General features: G+C 45.3%; 1 protein-coding gene across 1 annotated transcript in view; it reads right to left on the bottom strand.

The window, feature by feature from the left end:
* Window positions 1-4,271: 4,271 nt before the first annotated feature.
* The window catches only part of CAPN1 (calpain 1), a 54,619-nt gene continuing 42,386 nt past the window's right edge, over window positions 4,272-16,504 (bottom strand). The window contains exons 15-22 of the mRNA XM_077329207.1: window positions 14,347-14,412; window positions 14,048-14,105; window positions 13,689-13,753; window positions 12,014-12,082; window positions 10,326-10,404; window positions 8,327-8,443; window positions 7,384-7,442; window positions 4,272-6,836 (exon numbers count right to left, since the gene is read on the bottom strand). Of these exons, the coding sequence (XP_077185322.1) occupies window positions 6,810-6,836; window positions 7,384-7,442; window positions 8,327-8,443; window positions 10,326-10,404; window positions 12,014-12,082; window positions 13,689-13,753; window positions 14,048-14,105; window positions 14,347-14,412 (540 nt within the window). The 3' untranslated portion in view covers window positions 4,272-6,809. The remainder of the gene's footprint in view (window positions 6,837-7,383; window positions 7,443-8,326; window positions 8,444-10,325; window positions 10,405-12,013; window positions 12,083-13,688; window positions 13,754-14,047; window positions 14,106-14,346; window positions 14,413-16,504) is intronic.

Raw genomic sequence — 16,504 nt, 5'->3', positions numbered from 1 at the left:
GCTTACAGTCGCCTTCCCATTCCTCTCCCCACAACAGACACCCTGTGGGGTGGGTGAGGCTGAGAGAGCACTGATATCACTGCCCGGTCAGAACAGTTTTATCAGCGCCGTGGCGAGCCCAAGGTCACCCAGCTGGTTGCATGTGGGGGAGCGCAGAATCGAACCTGGCATGCCAGATTACAAGTCCGCACTCCTAACCACTACACCAAACTGGCTCTCCCAAAGGAACTATAGGGGATTATGTAAGCAGCAGGTGTTCACTAACCGTGGGAAACCTTTATTTGATTGCTTGTTATTGGAATACAAACCATTCATTAAAAGGAAATTATAAGGCATTTTGCAGAGACTAAGAACCGTGTATGGTCATGGAGAAGGGTTTCAAAGCAGGCTAGCTGTTGGGGTGGGGGTAATCTTCACAGTTCTTTAGCAGTTTGCTCAAGTTGGTTCATTAGGATTCAGCTATTGCCTATCAATGCTGCGGGACCAAATTTGTTATGACAGCTTCTATTTCCCCCCCTTTTTAACTTTTAATGCAGTTGATATCCACCAAACAGATTTCCCCACAGGGACTCCAGTATTATCCTTCCCTAGAAGCCTTTGTCTGACATGGCTGCCAGAGGCTTGGATGAAAACTTTTGTTTAATATCAAACTGAGGTCCCTGGATCTAAGAAGAGGTTGCCCCAGAGCACTGCTGGAAGGGGGGGCCCACTTGACTGAACCAACCACGAAAACATTAATTTAACTAATACATACAACTAACTTACTCTGTAATTAGTCCTTTTTGTGCTGGTATAAAGAAAATATAAACCAAACCTACAGAACCAGAGACGCTGCATTATTTACAGCTTAATCTATCCCAACTAGCTAGAAAAAGTGTCACCATTTTGAATTCTGAGAATATTAGGAATGCCTCCCTATCTTAATTTGAACTTCCTAGGATACTCTTTGCTCTTTGCTCTGACCTGGTTGGCCCAGGCTAGCTCAGCCTCATCAGATCTTGTAAATTAAGCAGGGTCAGTCCTGATTAGTACTTATTTATTTTATCATTTATTTAATAATTTATTATTTTTATATACCGCCCTCCCCGGAGGCTCAGGGATGGAATGGAATGGAAACCCCCAAGGAAGTCCAGAGTTCCTACCAAGAGGTAGGCAAAGGCAATCCGCCTCTGAATGTCTCTTGCCTTGAAAACCTTACAGGGTCATCATAAATTGACTGTCACTTACAGCACATTCACAGGGTGCTCTTTGTAAGTCTTGTCACAAAAGATGCAATTTTTACTGTACAGTGTTAAGAATCCAAGGAGAAGGCAATTTGAGCCATTCCAATGGTAAATCACAATGGTAAATCACAGAGCCTCTTGTGGCGCAGAGTGGTAATGCAGCAGAAATGCAGTCTGAAAGGTCTGCCCATGAGGCTGGAGTTCGATCCCAGCAGCCGGCTCAAGCTTGACTCAGCCTTCCATCCTTCCGAGGTCGGGAAAATGAGTACCCAGCTTGCTGGGGGGTAAACGGTAATGACTGGGGAAGGCACTGGCAAACCACCCCGAATTGAGTCTGCCATGAAAACGCTAGAGGGCGTCACCCCAAGGGTCAGACATGACTCGGTGCTTGCACAGGGGATACCTTTACCTTTAATGGTAAATCAACTAATTTTTATACCACTGAATAACAATGGGTTGCTGTAGCAATCCATTCCGTTGTTACCAGCATGTAGCACTTCTGTTACTAGGCTGTTGCCCTGAAACATGCTGTAAAAGATGGACCTGCTTCGGGATATATGCAGAGTGATTCCCGTTCTCTATGGAGTTGCCTCCTACGGCATGAACAGGCTAAGATGAGGCTAAGGTAGAGGGAAGGGAAGCATCGTCTCTAGTTCAACTCTTCTGACGTGATGAAATCTTTTCTGAAGGAATATTTCCTGAAAATAGCTTTGATGAGGGTGACGTTAGCCATTCAGTCGAGTCCAACTCTCGGTCATCCTATGGCTCAACTGTCACCACGCTTTAATTGGTAGCTATTAAAGCTTATTTTAGAAGGATTTGCTAGAGTGAACACACTTGTATTTCTCTAAAGACTCTTGGGCCAGACTAAACTACATTACAATCTACATTTTTCCTATTGTTTGCCTCTCACAGGATTTTCTCAAACTTCCAGGAAGAGCCTAGAGACCTCACAGAATTACTGCTTTCCAGACTACAGAGATCAGTTCCTCTGAAGAAAATGGCAGCTTTGGAAGCTACTCTATAGAGTTTTGGAGGTGGGACTCTGTTGAAGCCCCTCCCCTCTCCAAACCCCATCTCTCCACCTCCAAAGGCTCCACCCTCAAATCTCCAGTAATTTCCCAACCTAGAACTGGCAAGCTCAACCATCTCACCTTCTAAAGTTAGAGGAAATAACACACTAGCATTGTGCAGTTTTTGAAGTCTACATTTACTACGTACAGGGAACAAGCTGCCATGATTATAGGTTATAGCTGTAGAATACATAGTTTACCAGAATAGCACAACAATAGTGGATTTGTTTTGAACTCAGCAACCTGTACTTTCATTGGGATAATCCGAGTGCCATTTGAGAAGAATAACATTGGTCAATGTCTGGAAGACTATTAAGTTTTTTATAGGTTGCATCAGTCCAATGAAAAGCTCATTCACTTTAGAGGCTGTTTCCTCCTTCGGCATTATTCCTGGATAAGTAGCCTGATTGGGTTTAGGTAGATGTTCAATGCCAGCAGTGTGGTTTCCTTCTGGACAAACTCATGTTGGCCCCTTCTTTAAAACTAGTTCAAATAGACTATATAAATTCTGACACTTGGGTGATAATCGGAGACTAAATGAGTAAGATTAAGCCATCGTTGTTGCCACTATTGTAAATTTATTGGATCTTATTGTTATTTTATGGTTTTTAGGGGACGGGGTTATGTAAGCCGCCTCGAGCCTTCGGGGGGAGGCGGGGTATAAATACAATAATAATAATAATAATTGGAATAATAAACCAGATCAAGTTCATTGCTCCCTGAATCTGGTATCTCAGGGTTTTTTTGCAAATCTTACCCATGGATTTTGGGTAGGGCTCTGAAAGGTTGTAGATCCCCAAACAGTCTTTAGGCCCTGACATCTCTAGTTGGGAATAGGACTAATAGGGTTGTCCATCACTACTGGAAGAAGAATAAAATTCAGAGGACAGCAATGGGACTAATATTACAGAACCATGTGGAAGGGGACTGTAAGGGTGCTGGCTTTCTTTGCTTGCCATAAAAAGAAGCGCTGAAATTCAGCCTCTTAGCAACAACAGCTTCTCTTTCCGGTTCAGTTTGGCTCTTGCTAGTAGTTCACGGTTGCTTCTTAATATAACTTGATGGTTACAATAAAGTTATCTCTTGGTTAGGAGCTCGCTACTGAGACTAAAGCAGCAGAAGCACAGACAGATCTGGGGTGTGTATGTGGGGGGGGGGCAGGACAGAAAGACAGCCAGAGGGATCTACCAGTTAACACTGTGAATCTGTTATAGTATTTTGTTATAATTTTTTATGTTCAATTTTGGAACCACTGTTATGTTACTGTCACTAGGAGGTTTCTATGTATATTCATGACATTTTATGTAAACCACCCTGAGCCTTATGGGAGGGCGGTAAAAAAATTCAATAAATAAATAAATAAAAGCACGGAAGCCCGCTTGACCACCCACCTGGTGGAACGAGGAAATTTCCCAGAGGAAATCAGGGCCCTGACGGAACTTGGAACAGTTCCACAGAGCCTGCAAAAGGGAGCTCTTCCGCCAGGCATTTGGTTGAGGTCAACCTGTACCACCTCTTCCCAGGGGCCCTCCTCCTGAGCCCCCTCCTATGGCACCCACCATAATTCTGCCCAACTCACTGAGCTATCAGTATGAGTTAATTTAATGTTCCATATTTTTCTACTGTTCCATGTTGCTTGTTGTAATCACTTCATTATTGTTAATCAATGTTATCTGTATTGTTTCTGTTTTATGTGAACCACCCTGAGCCTTCAGGGTGGGCGGTATATAAATATTATTAAAATAAATTTTAAAAACTCTAGCTTGGAGCCAAGTGCTTCCTGCTCTACTTCTCTTATCATTTTCTCTCCCACCTGCTACAGCAAAAAGGCAAAATGATCCATGGAGGATCCAACTGAAAAGTATACCAGCAGCATTATGCTTTTTAAGAGACAAGCACCATGTTCAGGTCCCCACAGTGAACTGTGGGGGCCACAGCTAAAAGTTGGAAAAAAACCCGAAATCAAGAGGGACAATTCTAAGCTTTAATAACAGCACTTTTATTATTTTGGCAATCATTTTTAATACAAATAAAAAGGGGGAGGGACAAAAAAACCCAAAACCAGTAGTACCCAGTTACACCAGAAGTGCATAAAACACAATCCCTGATATGGAACTCTCCTTACAATATTGCTGAAGCAAACCCACCACCAGTGTCTCCTTTTGCAGCACACTTAGGGAACAAAGAAACAAGCCTCAGAAAGGAAAAGAAGGTATTCCAGCCCCCCTTGAAAGCTTTTTTTTTGGGAGGGGGTAAAGTGTAAGAACAGGCAACCAAGACTCAACCTGCTGCAGCCGTTCAACTTCCCATCTGGGTGTTGTGAGAAGAAAAAAGGCTGCACTTTGAGGCTCAAGTGAGGGATGATCAAGCACTGAGACAGCTTCAAAAGCTTCCAGAAAAATACACAGGAAGTGACATGATACCAAACAGTTCTGTGGTACATTGAATACTAACCAAATAACATGGAGTGTCTTCTACTTCTTGTAACTTCTCTAGCGGCTAAAATAGGTTCACTGATCATTGTACACCTAATCCCTTTTAATTTTTTGTGGCCTCTTCCTTGGGCCCATTAACCAAAGATGGCAAACACCTGGCAGCCGATACAACCCAGTTAAAAACCTCCTTTGCTGCTAAGAGAGGATGTACTGTGGCTACTAGCTATGGTTAATGAAGGGAACCTCCATCTACAATGGCTGCAAACCTTCAGTAGCCATGGTGACTGAAAGGAGCCTCCATCTAGAGTGGCAGCAAACCTCTATTGCTGGGAGGCAGTAGAAGGGAAAGGCCTTGGGCCTCTACGCCCTCCAGGGCAACTGTTTGGCAACTGTGTGAAACAGAATGCTGGGCTAGGTGGACCACTGGTCTCAACTAGCAAAATCTAGTTATGTTCTTATTGCCAACTATGATCCCACAATACTTGGGCATGAAATTGGGGTCACTCTGTATGGGCAGGTAGTTGTGAGTTCCTGCATTCTGCAGGGGGTTGGACAAGATGACACTGGAGGTCCCTTCCAACTCTATGGTTCTAACAACTCATATGACTGCATCTTCCACACTCTGGGGGTACAGGGAACAGCAAATAAAAAGGAATCTTTTGCTAGTGGTTAAACCCCAAACCTTGAAAGGTACAGACAAGGCTAGACAAGATTTAGCCGGTCTCTCAGAATATTATTCCAGTGAATCTGCAGAGGCATTTGAGTGACAAATTAACAAGCAGATCATGAAAAGTCCTGAAGACTCCCACCCCTCACCCCAAAGTGGACTCTGGCAGAGAAAGCACTATATACACCATAGCTCAGACTTTGTGAACAAAGGACTGGCCCTTTGCAGAAGGCCTATTCTTAAGAAAATATTCCCTTGCCAGACTTCAGGTCTCAAACAGCCCCAATGTGTGTCAACAGGCAATATACTAGCAGTCTAATTGTGTACAATGAAAAGAAAATGACTCTGGCACCGGAAGAAAAAAGTCCTTGGCATTGACATGAGGGTTCAGAATTTAGTAGGCCTAAGAGGGGGAACCAATTTGGTACAATGCCAAGGGCCTGGGTGACCTTGGGCTTGCCAATTTCTTTCAGCCTAACTTTAACTCATAGGATAGTTGCAACAGTGAAAGAAAGGGAATACCATGTATAATGCCCTGAATTATTTGAAGGATGAGTGGGATAAAGATAGATAATAGAAGAATTGCAAAAGTCTTCAGAAAGTTAGGCCAATGGAGCATTCCCAGCATGCATGGCTGTAATTATAGAGTTGGCATGAGCCAGCTTGCTACGGTTACCAACAGGGAACATAGTGAAGCATCTAGGAACATGGTGGAAGACTTGCACCCATCTTTGTAAGGACAGAGAGAAGTGTATGTTGGTGACCAGTTTGGCAGAGGAGTGTTTTAAGACATATGCTCGAGAGTCCCACACATTAAAAATGATGCTTCTTTGGCTATGATTTGCCCCTTTCTTCACACACGTCTCAGGAACACAGAAATTATGGAAGTCCAGCCAGACCATGACGTCAGGAAAAAAGCACAAAAGAAGTCCACAGAAAGATTGGCCAGTGGAGGCCAGCGTTTTCCCAGCATGCACTGCCTTGCACAGTGCTCGCAAGTCTTGCCTAGAGTTGGCATCAATCCCGTTGGCACTGTGATAGACTCCTTTTAAAGACAACAAACCTGCGGATTAAGCAATAAGGCTCCTCTGCACCTTTGGCACCACACTGTTCTTGCCAAAGGCTGCCGCTACAGATTATCCAAAGCAACAGGTGGCTTTTCAGGAGGTGGTGAACTTGAAAGGCTTCTGAAGTCACATGTGACCAGGCACAACGGTGAGAGCCCAGAGAGTCTTCCTGGCATGTGAGGCAAATGAGACTAGGAGGTGCGTGGTGGAAGCAAGGGGAACATTACTGGAAGCAGAGGTGGCATCAAGCGAGAAGCTACCATGTCCTGATGCAAGGCACTTGCAGGTAAGAAACAAGAAGAAGGAAGGCCGGACAGCCGTGCAGGGTTGGCTCGGTGTCTTCTTCAGGCAAACATGGTCAGCTGTAACCACTGTAGAGGAGAGAGTGAGAAATTGCCAGTCAACATTGGGAATAGCAGTCCTCATTATAAAGGAGCTACATGCTAACGTGGAAGAATCTTGTCAAAACCACCCAGCATTTGAATCCCCGTGCCCAACATCTGGATGATATGATAGTCCTCTTTAAGTATTTGAAAGGTTGTCACTTGGAGGAGGGCAGGATGCTGTTTCTGCTGGCTGCAGAGGAGAGGACACGCAGTAATGGGTTTAAACTTCATGTACAACGATATAGTCTAGATATCAGAAAAAAATTTTCACAGTCAGAGTAGTTCAGCAGTGGAATAGGCTGCCTAAGGAGCTGGTGAACTCCCCCTCACTGGAAGTCTTCAAGCAAAGGTTGGATATACACTTTTCTTGGATGCTTTAGGATGCTTAGGGCTAATCCTGCGTTGAGCAGGGGGTTGGACAAGATGGCCTGTATGGCCCCTTCCAACTCTATGATTCTATGATTCTATGATTCTATAATTCTATGGATGTCTAAGACATTCTTAGTTGCTTAGGTAAAACAAAACACATTACCTTAAACAAGTCAAAGGTGACAATTCCATCTCTGTCAGTGTCCAGGGCTTGGAAAAACCCTGGTAAAACAGAAAGCACGAGAGAATTAAGCTCAAAATGCCCTGGCTGCAGGGTTTTGCTAGGAAGCAAACTTGAAATAGGTTTCAAAAACTCCAAAGCCAGAACCTGAAGAGCTGTCCAAGGGAGAACCTGTCATTTCTCCTTTCCCCCATCCCCTCCAGTCATGTGGCCAAATATTTGGAAACTTACTGGAGTTTCAAAAGCAAGATGTGATATGGAGATGGAGATGTGTTAAGGCCAAATTCTGGGTAGCATTTGGACATGCAAAAGTTGGAGTCTGGACCTGAGAATTCAGTAGCTCTCAGCTAAGTTTGATAGTCATGCACATTTAAAAAGTAACTGGCCAGATATGCTTCTTTTTTCCATTCTCATCTGGCTTCACTGGCCCTTTGAGCAGTTCAACCAGTGATAGTGGTCATTCTGTTTGCCTTGCACTTCTATGACATCAGGCCAGCACAGCCAATCAGGACTGCCCAGAGGGTATATGGAACCTTGTGACCCCTGTTGTCATACAATAAGCAGGACCCTCCCTTGTAGTTTATCAAGAATAGATTGGCAGCCTGATTAAGTCTGACTAAAAAAGGAAAAAATCATTCACATAATTTGCCCCCAACTAAAATGCCTGTGATACTGACGTTCCTAAGCTCTTCCAGTGACACAACTTAATAATCTTCACTTTTAAAATTCTTCCCACAGTTAAGTAACTATTGTGAGGAAGAATGTCTGTCAAAATATGCTGCACATGCCCCACAAACCACCTTTGCTCCAGTGTGAAGCTATAACTCTTGTTGTACCAGGAGCGGTGGTCCAAATCCCACCATGAACCTGCCTTACAGATGGTGCAAGCTAAAGAAAAGAAACACCGTAATAAAGCAGCACTCACGGAACATGGTTTCGAGCCGCACTATGCAACAAACAAAATTGTCAAAGTCGACGGCCAAATCTGGCTCCGAATACCGGGTGATGATAAGTTCATACAGCTTCTTATTGAGCTTGAAGCCTGCCAAGATATACACAAGAAAGATGTATCAAGAAACCAAATGTTTTAAAAATGGCAGCATCTTCTGCTTTGCAATCAAGTAGTCAGAAAGCAGAAAAACTGGACTCCAGTCCACAGAGAGCAACAAGGAGCATAAGCTTTCGAGAGTCAAAATTCCCTTTGATCCTTGAAAGCTTACACCCCCAAATCTTGTTGGTTTATAAGTTCCTACTGGACTTGAATCTAGCTGTTCTGCTGAAGACCAACAGAGCTGCCCTCTGAAAGAAACCGGAAAGTTATACACTTGAGAATCCAATAGAAGAAGAAGAAGAAGAAGAAGAGTTGGTTCTTATATGCCGCTTTTCCCTACCCAAAGGAGGCTCAAAGCGGCTTACAGTCACCTTCACATTCCTCTCCCCACAACAGACACCCTGTGGGGTGGGTGAGGCTGAGAGAGCCCTGATATCACTGCTCCGTCAGAACAATTTTATCAGTGCTGTGGCGAGCCCAAGGTCACCCAGCTGGAGTGAGGGGGGAAAGGATATTGACTCCCAGTTATGTGGCAGCTTCCCTTTTCCCCCCCAAGAAAGCCTGCATGGTGGAGTACAGTGGTTCCCAACCTTTTTCAGGCTGGGGACCGGTGTCAGCAAGAAGGGCAATTGCCCGGCCGCGCATGCGCCATGTGCGGCAGAAAACGCACATGGGCGGCCCTACTTCCCTCTCCCCCCCCCCAGTAAGAAGCTTGCCGGGCCGCAAGCTTGCGGCCTGGTAGGTTTCTTACTGCGGGGCGGGGGGCGGGGGGGAGCCACGGCCCAGTGCCAGGGCCTTCGCGGCCCGGCACTGGGCGGTGGCTCGGTGGTTGGGGACCACCGGTGTAGTGGTTAAAAGTGGCAGCTTCTAACCTGGAGAACCAGATTTGATTCCCTCCTCCTCCTCCTCCACATGCAGCCAGCTGGGTGACCCTGAACCAGTCAGAGCTCTGTCAAAGCTCTCTCAGCCCCACCTGCCTCACAGGGTGTTTGTTGTGGGGAGAGGAAGGGAAAGCATTGTAAGCCGCTTTGAGACTCCTTCAGGGAGTGAAAAGTGGGTGTAAAAGCCAACTCTTCAATCTCCCACAGTTTAGGATTCATGAGGGAGGTGACCATATGGGTGTTCCACACGTGATCAGCCTTACCTGTTTGGCTGCATCATTCATACACTGCCCTTGCTATGAGGAATCCCACAGGGGCACACAGGATTTTTTAAAAAGACTTCGTATTGAGGAAAAGACACTATGCATGAACAAGGAGGAAGTGGGCAGGGATGAGCTATAAGGCCCAATCCCTCAGGAAGTTCTCCTGAGGGATTCTCAGTTGAATCTACAGGAGATACACAGGTAAAATTCACTTCAGTGAGGTTTGTGCTCCAAAGACCTCAGTAGTTTGAACACTGCATTAATTAGTGGATAGGGTAAAGATACTAGATTTTCTACCATAGGTACCAAAAATGCATTTTGCTGGCTTTGGGTTCAAACCCAGAAAATAAGTGAATTGACATGTGGGCCCAAAGAATATTCCAAGGCATTGTTAGATGGGGAGGAGATCAGAAAAAGCATCATGATCCACTTTCCCCTTATTTTTCTTGCACCAGTTAGGATCTGTTGCTTCCCTAGAAATTACCAGATGAGACCCTTTCCCCCTTCGAGCTTCTTGCCTCTTCTATCAAGTAGAGTCTCTAAGCCAGGGGTAGTCAAATTGCGGCCCTCCAGATGTCCATGGACTACAATTCCCAGGAGCCCCTGCCAGCGAATGCTGGCAGGGGCTCCTGGGAATTGTAGTCCATGGACATCTGGAGGGCCGCAGTTTGACTACCCCTGCTCTAAGCAGTGTAGTAGGTGGATAAAAGAAAAAAAGAGACACTTCACCTGCAGACTCCAGCGCCATTCGCATCTCATAGGCACTCATGCTTCCTGACTTATCAAGGTCGAACTTCCTGAAGACCGCCTTAAAATAAAAGGAGAAAGATGCCAAAACAAAACAGTGAGTCCAGCTTCCCTGAATAGCTTCCTCAAGGCATCAAAAGTTTTGCAGCTCTTGTTGAGTGCTTGTAAAAGAAGACGTAGCAACAAGAATGAGTGCATGAGTGCCTAGCGGGCCAAAATTGAGGGCCACTTCATACGGTACCAGTAAAATGTAGCGCCACTTCTTCTGCCTGACTGGTATATTCTGGATTGTCAAAACTGACCTGCCTGGGTCTGAGAAATCAGTTTCCCTGTCTCGGACCTGAGGTCCTAGAAGTCTGAGGTAATGTAGCCAAGTGAACCTTGGGTTAGGTCCAGCAACTCCCAGCCACACACCTTAGAATAAAACAGAATTAGCTTCATGAAGGTAAAGAAAGATTTTAAAAGCAATATACTTCAACGGTAGTTTAAGTGCACAGAAAATAAGAAACCACTCTCTAAATACACTTACAAATCTTAGCCGTGTGGGTCTTAACCTCATCACTTTAGCAAATTTAGTTCCTAGCAAGCAGTGTTCCTTTATATAAGTGGAGCATAAGGCAAAGCAGGTAACATGGGCAGAAATAGGGAGATGGAATGGGAGGAAGTACTGTGGGTCTATCAGCATTGACAATATGTTATAGAAATGTGGACCACAGACCTCCTGAACAGTGTTCCCACTAATTTCCCCCCCCCCCCGCTCCACTGAATGGAGCAGTTTAAATCCTGAGCAGAATAGAACTGCTGTAATCTTCTTAAAACAGGCAAAGAGACCCCGTGTGGCTCCAGACTGCTTCAGTGTAGGGCTTCTTGTGTCAATGAATGTCCACTCGTGTGGAGAGGCTTAGAGGGAACGCTGCTCCTGACCCTTCCTAGCCACTCACGGTGCTATCTCCGAGGAAGATTCTGTCTTCCTCTTAGAACCACATGCGGCTGAACTTCTTCCCTCTTCCATCCACTAAAGGAAAATGGACTATCAGAAAGAGAGAGAGAGAGAGAGAGAGAGAGAGAGAGAACAAGCAGAGACAGACCGAAGGGAAACGTTGGCGGATCTCTGGCTCTCTGGCAGCCTTCGGCATTATCAGCTGTCAGGACATGGCTTAACACATGGCTATTCTTGATGTGATTAATATAATGTAGAGTCAAGATCTCAGAGATAGAGTTCCAACTAGATGGTGTGTTTCTTACTACTATACTGAGAAGTCTAAAGCCCTCATCCAGACTCAAGAGCCAAATGGAAGAGCCATAAAAGTTCCTGAGATTAGATGGTTGAATTATCAGAATGTTTCTATTTTCTTTCTTTCTTTCTTTCTTTCTTTCTTTCTTTCTTTCTTTCTTTCTTTCTTTCTTTCTTTCTTTCTTTCTTTCTTTCTTTCTTTCTTTCTTTCTTTCTTGTCTTGATCTGGTCTGTCTAAAATGCTGATTGTAGGTGTGTGTGATTTTTGACAACTCAGTCAATGTATATTATATTACATTTTAAATGTTTATATTATTTTAATGGAAAAGAAGCATAGGAATGCTAAAGCTGGTAAACGAGTGATGTAAACAATCCAATCAATCAGTTGGCAGCCATTTCTTCTGCAGGCAAGGGGAGGGGGGGGAACTGTGCTTACCAAATAGTCCTTAATTTTAGTCCAGAGGATGTTGAACTCCACAAGTCCAAGTTTCCCATTCCCATCTCTCTGTTCAAGGAGGTTGCTGTTAAGGTGATACTCTTGTTGGAATACCACACATCCCCACTGATCATCACCCCAATGAACTTTGCCAGGTTCCAAAGAACTGTACATATAGTTTTATGAACCAAAAGCAGGCCTTGGGTTTCCTCAGAGCATCTCTGCCCCACTATCCATCCCAACTGTGCAAAACGGCCGTTCCAGTCTGGAAAAATGTATTGAGACCTGACCCACTTTCATGACATATTGGAACAGAAACAAACTTAATGAGCATACAAAAGAGATTATCGTCAAAATAGGACTGAACTCTTTATTCTTTCTAAATAATGCCCTTTCTTTCAAGGATAAGGAATTACGTTTTTAGTAGAAGTAGAAGAAGAAGAAGAGTTGGTTCTTATATGCCGCTTTTCCCTACCCGAAGGAGGCTCAAAGCGGCTTACAGTCGCCTTCCCATTCCTCTCCCCACAACAGACACCCTGTGGGGTGGGTGAGGCTGAGAGAGCCCTGATATCACTGCTCGGTCAGAACAGTTTTATCAGTGCCGTGGCGAGCCCAAGGTCACCCAGCTGGTTGCATGTGGGGGAGCGCAGAATCGAACCCGGCATGCCAGATTAGAAGTCTGCACTCCTAACCACTACACCAAACTGGCTCTATGCTAACTTCCTAAAGGAAGTTGTAGAAACCATTATTTTAAAGGCTATCCACAGACACACACGTGGCTAGATAGTCTGTTCTTTCATATAATTTGGAATCAATTTTGTGGCCAATTGATAATAAAATCTTCTTTCCTGGGAGCATAACACAAGCATTCTAACTGCCATGGGCTAAAAAGGTCATGAGAAATCATCAAGGAATTTCTGAGGTAAGTTCCTGAGATGGCCAGCTACCACCTCAACATACATCACATGCACACGATAGCTCTGATAAATGAATTACATTCAAAGTATTGGTTTTGACCTTTAAGGTTATACGTGGCTTGGGCCCTACCTATCTGCAGGACCGCCTATCTCACGCCCCCTTTAGAGCACTTCACACTGTGGGTATGTATTTGCTGGCTCTCCCAGACCCCTGGGACATTCGCCTGGCCTCAACCAGAGCCAGGGCTTTTTCGGCCCTGGCCCCAACCTGGTGGAATTAGCTCCCGGAAGAGCTACAAGCCCTGCTGGACTTGTCAGCTTTCCTCAGGGCCTGTAAGATGGAGCTCTTCCACCAGGTGTATGGTTGAGGCCAGGGTGGGAGTCTCGGTGTTTCCAACAGAGGATCCTGGCTTAGAGGCAGTTAGTTTGCTCTCGTTCCTGATGAGAGAGCTCATTGGACCGAATGCTGAATAGGGGGTGGGAGTTAGAACTCGGATTACATCACCATCTTTTAATGTTAATGTTTATATATTAAGGGGTTTTAAGGGTATTATATTTTACTGTTTTATTGTAAACTGCCACAAGACTATGGTAAGCAGCAGTATATAAATTCAAAGATAAATAAATAAAACTCAAAGCAATGACTGCATTTTCTATCTGGACTAGGCATCAGAAAGTTCTGTAGAAAGGAAGAAATATTATCATCATCATCAACAATGTTGCTATTATTACTAGTAACCCAAACCACAGAAGGATACATCCATGAGATTCACCATACTCCGGCAGGACTCTATACTGAAACCTTTTGACCGAAGGTCTTTATCTGCAATTTAAAGTAAATAGGTATGTTTAGAGCTTGCCTTTTCTTATCTTTCTGCAATGAATGTGTTGGCAGCCACTATGATGTACTTAGAAAGCACAATAGCAGGGAGAATTGCAGAGCTATATGTGCAGACACTAAACAGAAAGCCTTCCCTGCAGTTCTGACACTGGACGGTCCCCACGTCAGGGATCCTGCCTGCAATATACAAGCCATTCCTCTGAACAAATCACAGTGATGCTGGACTTGTTATTCAGTTGCTATAAAAGGAAGTGACGGGAAGAGGGAGGGGCTTACGTTTGCCCATGATCCTGTTGAGGATGGTCTGCAGTTCACGAACGCTGATTTCCATATCCTGGAAGAAAGGTCACATGGAAAGAAAAAAAAGGGGGGGGGAACCCAGCATTTTACATAGAGAGATTTAAAACCCAATTGAATATCTTAAACTGTCGTCCCCATAAAGCTGCACTTCTATCACAAATTGCTGGAAGCTGCTTGCTGTGCCTACACCATATCCCTTCTGCCTCCCCAGGGGCAATGCAGGGATTACCATGCATCTGCCAAGGTTCTCCCCATGTCCCCTTCTGCAGGCTTACCGCCCCAGCCAGCTGCTTGAAGAGGTGCTTGAAATTTTCATCAATTTCTCCTTCTGAAAGCACTTTCTGGGGAGCAAGGAGAGGCAAAAATCAACATGCAAGACGATCAGGGTTGCCTTTGGCAAAAGCATTAAATTGCCAGGTTCTCGGCCCCCACTGCTTCGGGCCAAAAGAAACCTCCCTGACCACTGCTTCAGGTGCACACACACACCCCGCTTGCTTTTCCAGTTCTGGTTTGGGAAATAGCAGGAGACTTTGGGGGTGGAGCCAGAAATGGGTGGGATCTGTTGCAGGGAGGGATCTCAGTGGAGTAGAATGCCACGGAGTCCACCCTTTGAAGCAGCCATTTTCTCCAGTGGAACTCAGTTCCCTCCCCCCTTCCTAGTTAGCCGCCACAGTAAACTGGGGGAGAGGGAAGGGAGAACCAATGGAAGCAGGAAAGAGGAAATGATTGATTGTGAGTCTATCTGCACAGCTGAGGAAGCCCCATCAAGTAGAATGGAGAAATACACAGATCTGCTGAACAGTCATCCTAAGTCCTTGGAAATCTTCTGGTAAAACTGAACACCAAAAATCAACCCAGGCGTCATCAGTAGATACTGTCAGGGCATGCGGTAAATTAAAGCTGGCAAGCAGTAAGGTTTCCTTCACATAAGGTGCAGTTAGCTTAAGAAATTCACTAACACAAGACGGGACTAGCGTAGTCGGCTTTAATGTATTTTGTGTACAATAGAATTATGCTCATTCATGAAGGAGGATAGGTTTATTAATAATCATGGGGCATCCATGTTCATGAGCAGAACAGCTTTCATTACCAGACAGTGGGGACAAAAAAGAAGAGCAGCCATCTCCTTTGGGCCGTTCTTGGGAGTTTCCTGTGCTGGAATATACAAGATCTACAGCAGGGGTAATCAAACTGCAGCCCTCCAGATGTCCATGGACTACAATTCCCAGGAGCCCCTGCCAGCGAATGCTGGCAGGGGCTTCTGGGAATTGTAGTCCATGGACATCTGGAGGGCCGCAGTTTGACTACCCCTGATCTACAGAGTGCCTAATATAAAGGGTATCCTCCAGGGGGCACTGGAGATGTATATTTAGCATAGATAGGATAGAAACCTCCTTATGATTTATTGGCTCAAAAGGAAATTTCCTGCTGTTTTAGGACTTCTTCCCTGCTTGCCTCCAGAAAAGTTGAACAGAAAACCAGAAGAATGACTGCAGACTACGGCAGGTTAGACCAGCCTTTCTCAACTTTTTTACTGTCGAGAAACCACTGAATCAATCTTCAGGCTTTGAGAAACCCCAAAAGTGGTGCAATCATGCAGAATATAGTTGGGGAACATGGCTGTGGACATGCCTACCTGGGGCCCCCTCCCTTCCCACCCCCTCCAGGCCCATCATTGGCCATTTGGGGAGGGGAGTCACCATGACCATATATGGTTATCTCACCCAATAAATGTTTGGCAAATTAGAATATATATATTAAAATTATGAGCTTCTTGTGGCGCAGAGTGGTAAGACAGCAGAAATGCTGTCTGAAGCTGTCTGCCCATGAGGTTGGGAGTTCGATCCCAGCAGCCGGCTCAAGGTTGACTCAGCCTTCCATCCTTCCGAGGTCGGTAAAATGAGTACCCAGTTTGCTGGGGAGTAAACGGTAATGACTGGGGAAAGCACTGGCAAACCACCCCGTATTGAGTCTGCCCTGAAAACACTGGAGGGCGTCAGCCCAAGGGTCAGACATGACTCGGTGCTTGCACGGGGGATACCTTTACCTTTACCTTTTATATTAAAATTAATTAACTCCCACCCATTCAGGAAACCCTTCCAGGCTTGTCAAGAAACACCAGGGTTTCACAAAACCCTGACTGAGAAAGCCTGGGTTAGACTGTAGGTCATCTTTTCTTTTTATAAATAAACTAGTAAAAAAGCCCATTGTATCCGAAATACAATGGGCGCTAGCAGACTGGGGCAGAGTAAAAGGTGGCTTACAGTTGAGCGGGCAGGCTCCCTCGCGGCGTCTTCTGGCTGGCGGCCATTTTCTTAACGGAGGCGGCGTGTAGTCTGATGCCGGGGCGCTAGGGGCCTGGGGAGCTGTTTCCCCCCCCCCCGTAGCGGGAAAAAGCTCCCCAGGCCCCGGGGAAGGCACTCCATGGCTCGC

The sequence above is a fragment of the Paroedura picta genome, chromosome 1, assembly GCF_049243985.1.
Source record: "Paroedura picta isolate Pp20150507F chromosome 1, Ppicta_v3.0, whole genome shotgun sequence".
Lineage (NCBI taxonomy): Eukaryota > Metazoa > Chordata > Lepidosauria > Squamata > Gekkonidae > Paroedura > Paroedura picta.
The sequence above is the reverse complement of the archived record's forward strand: the minus strand, read 5'-3'. Positions and strand labels throughout refer to the sequence as shown.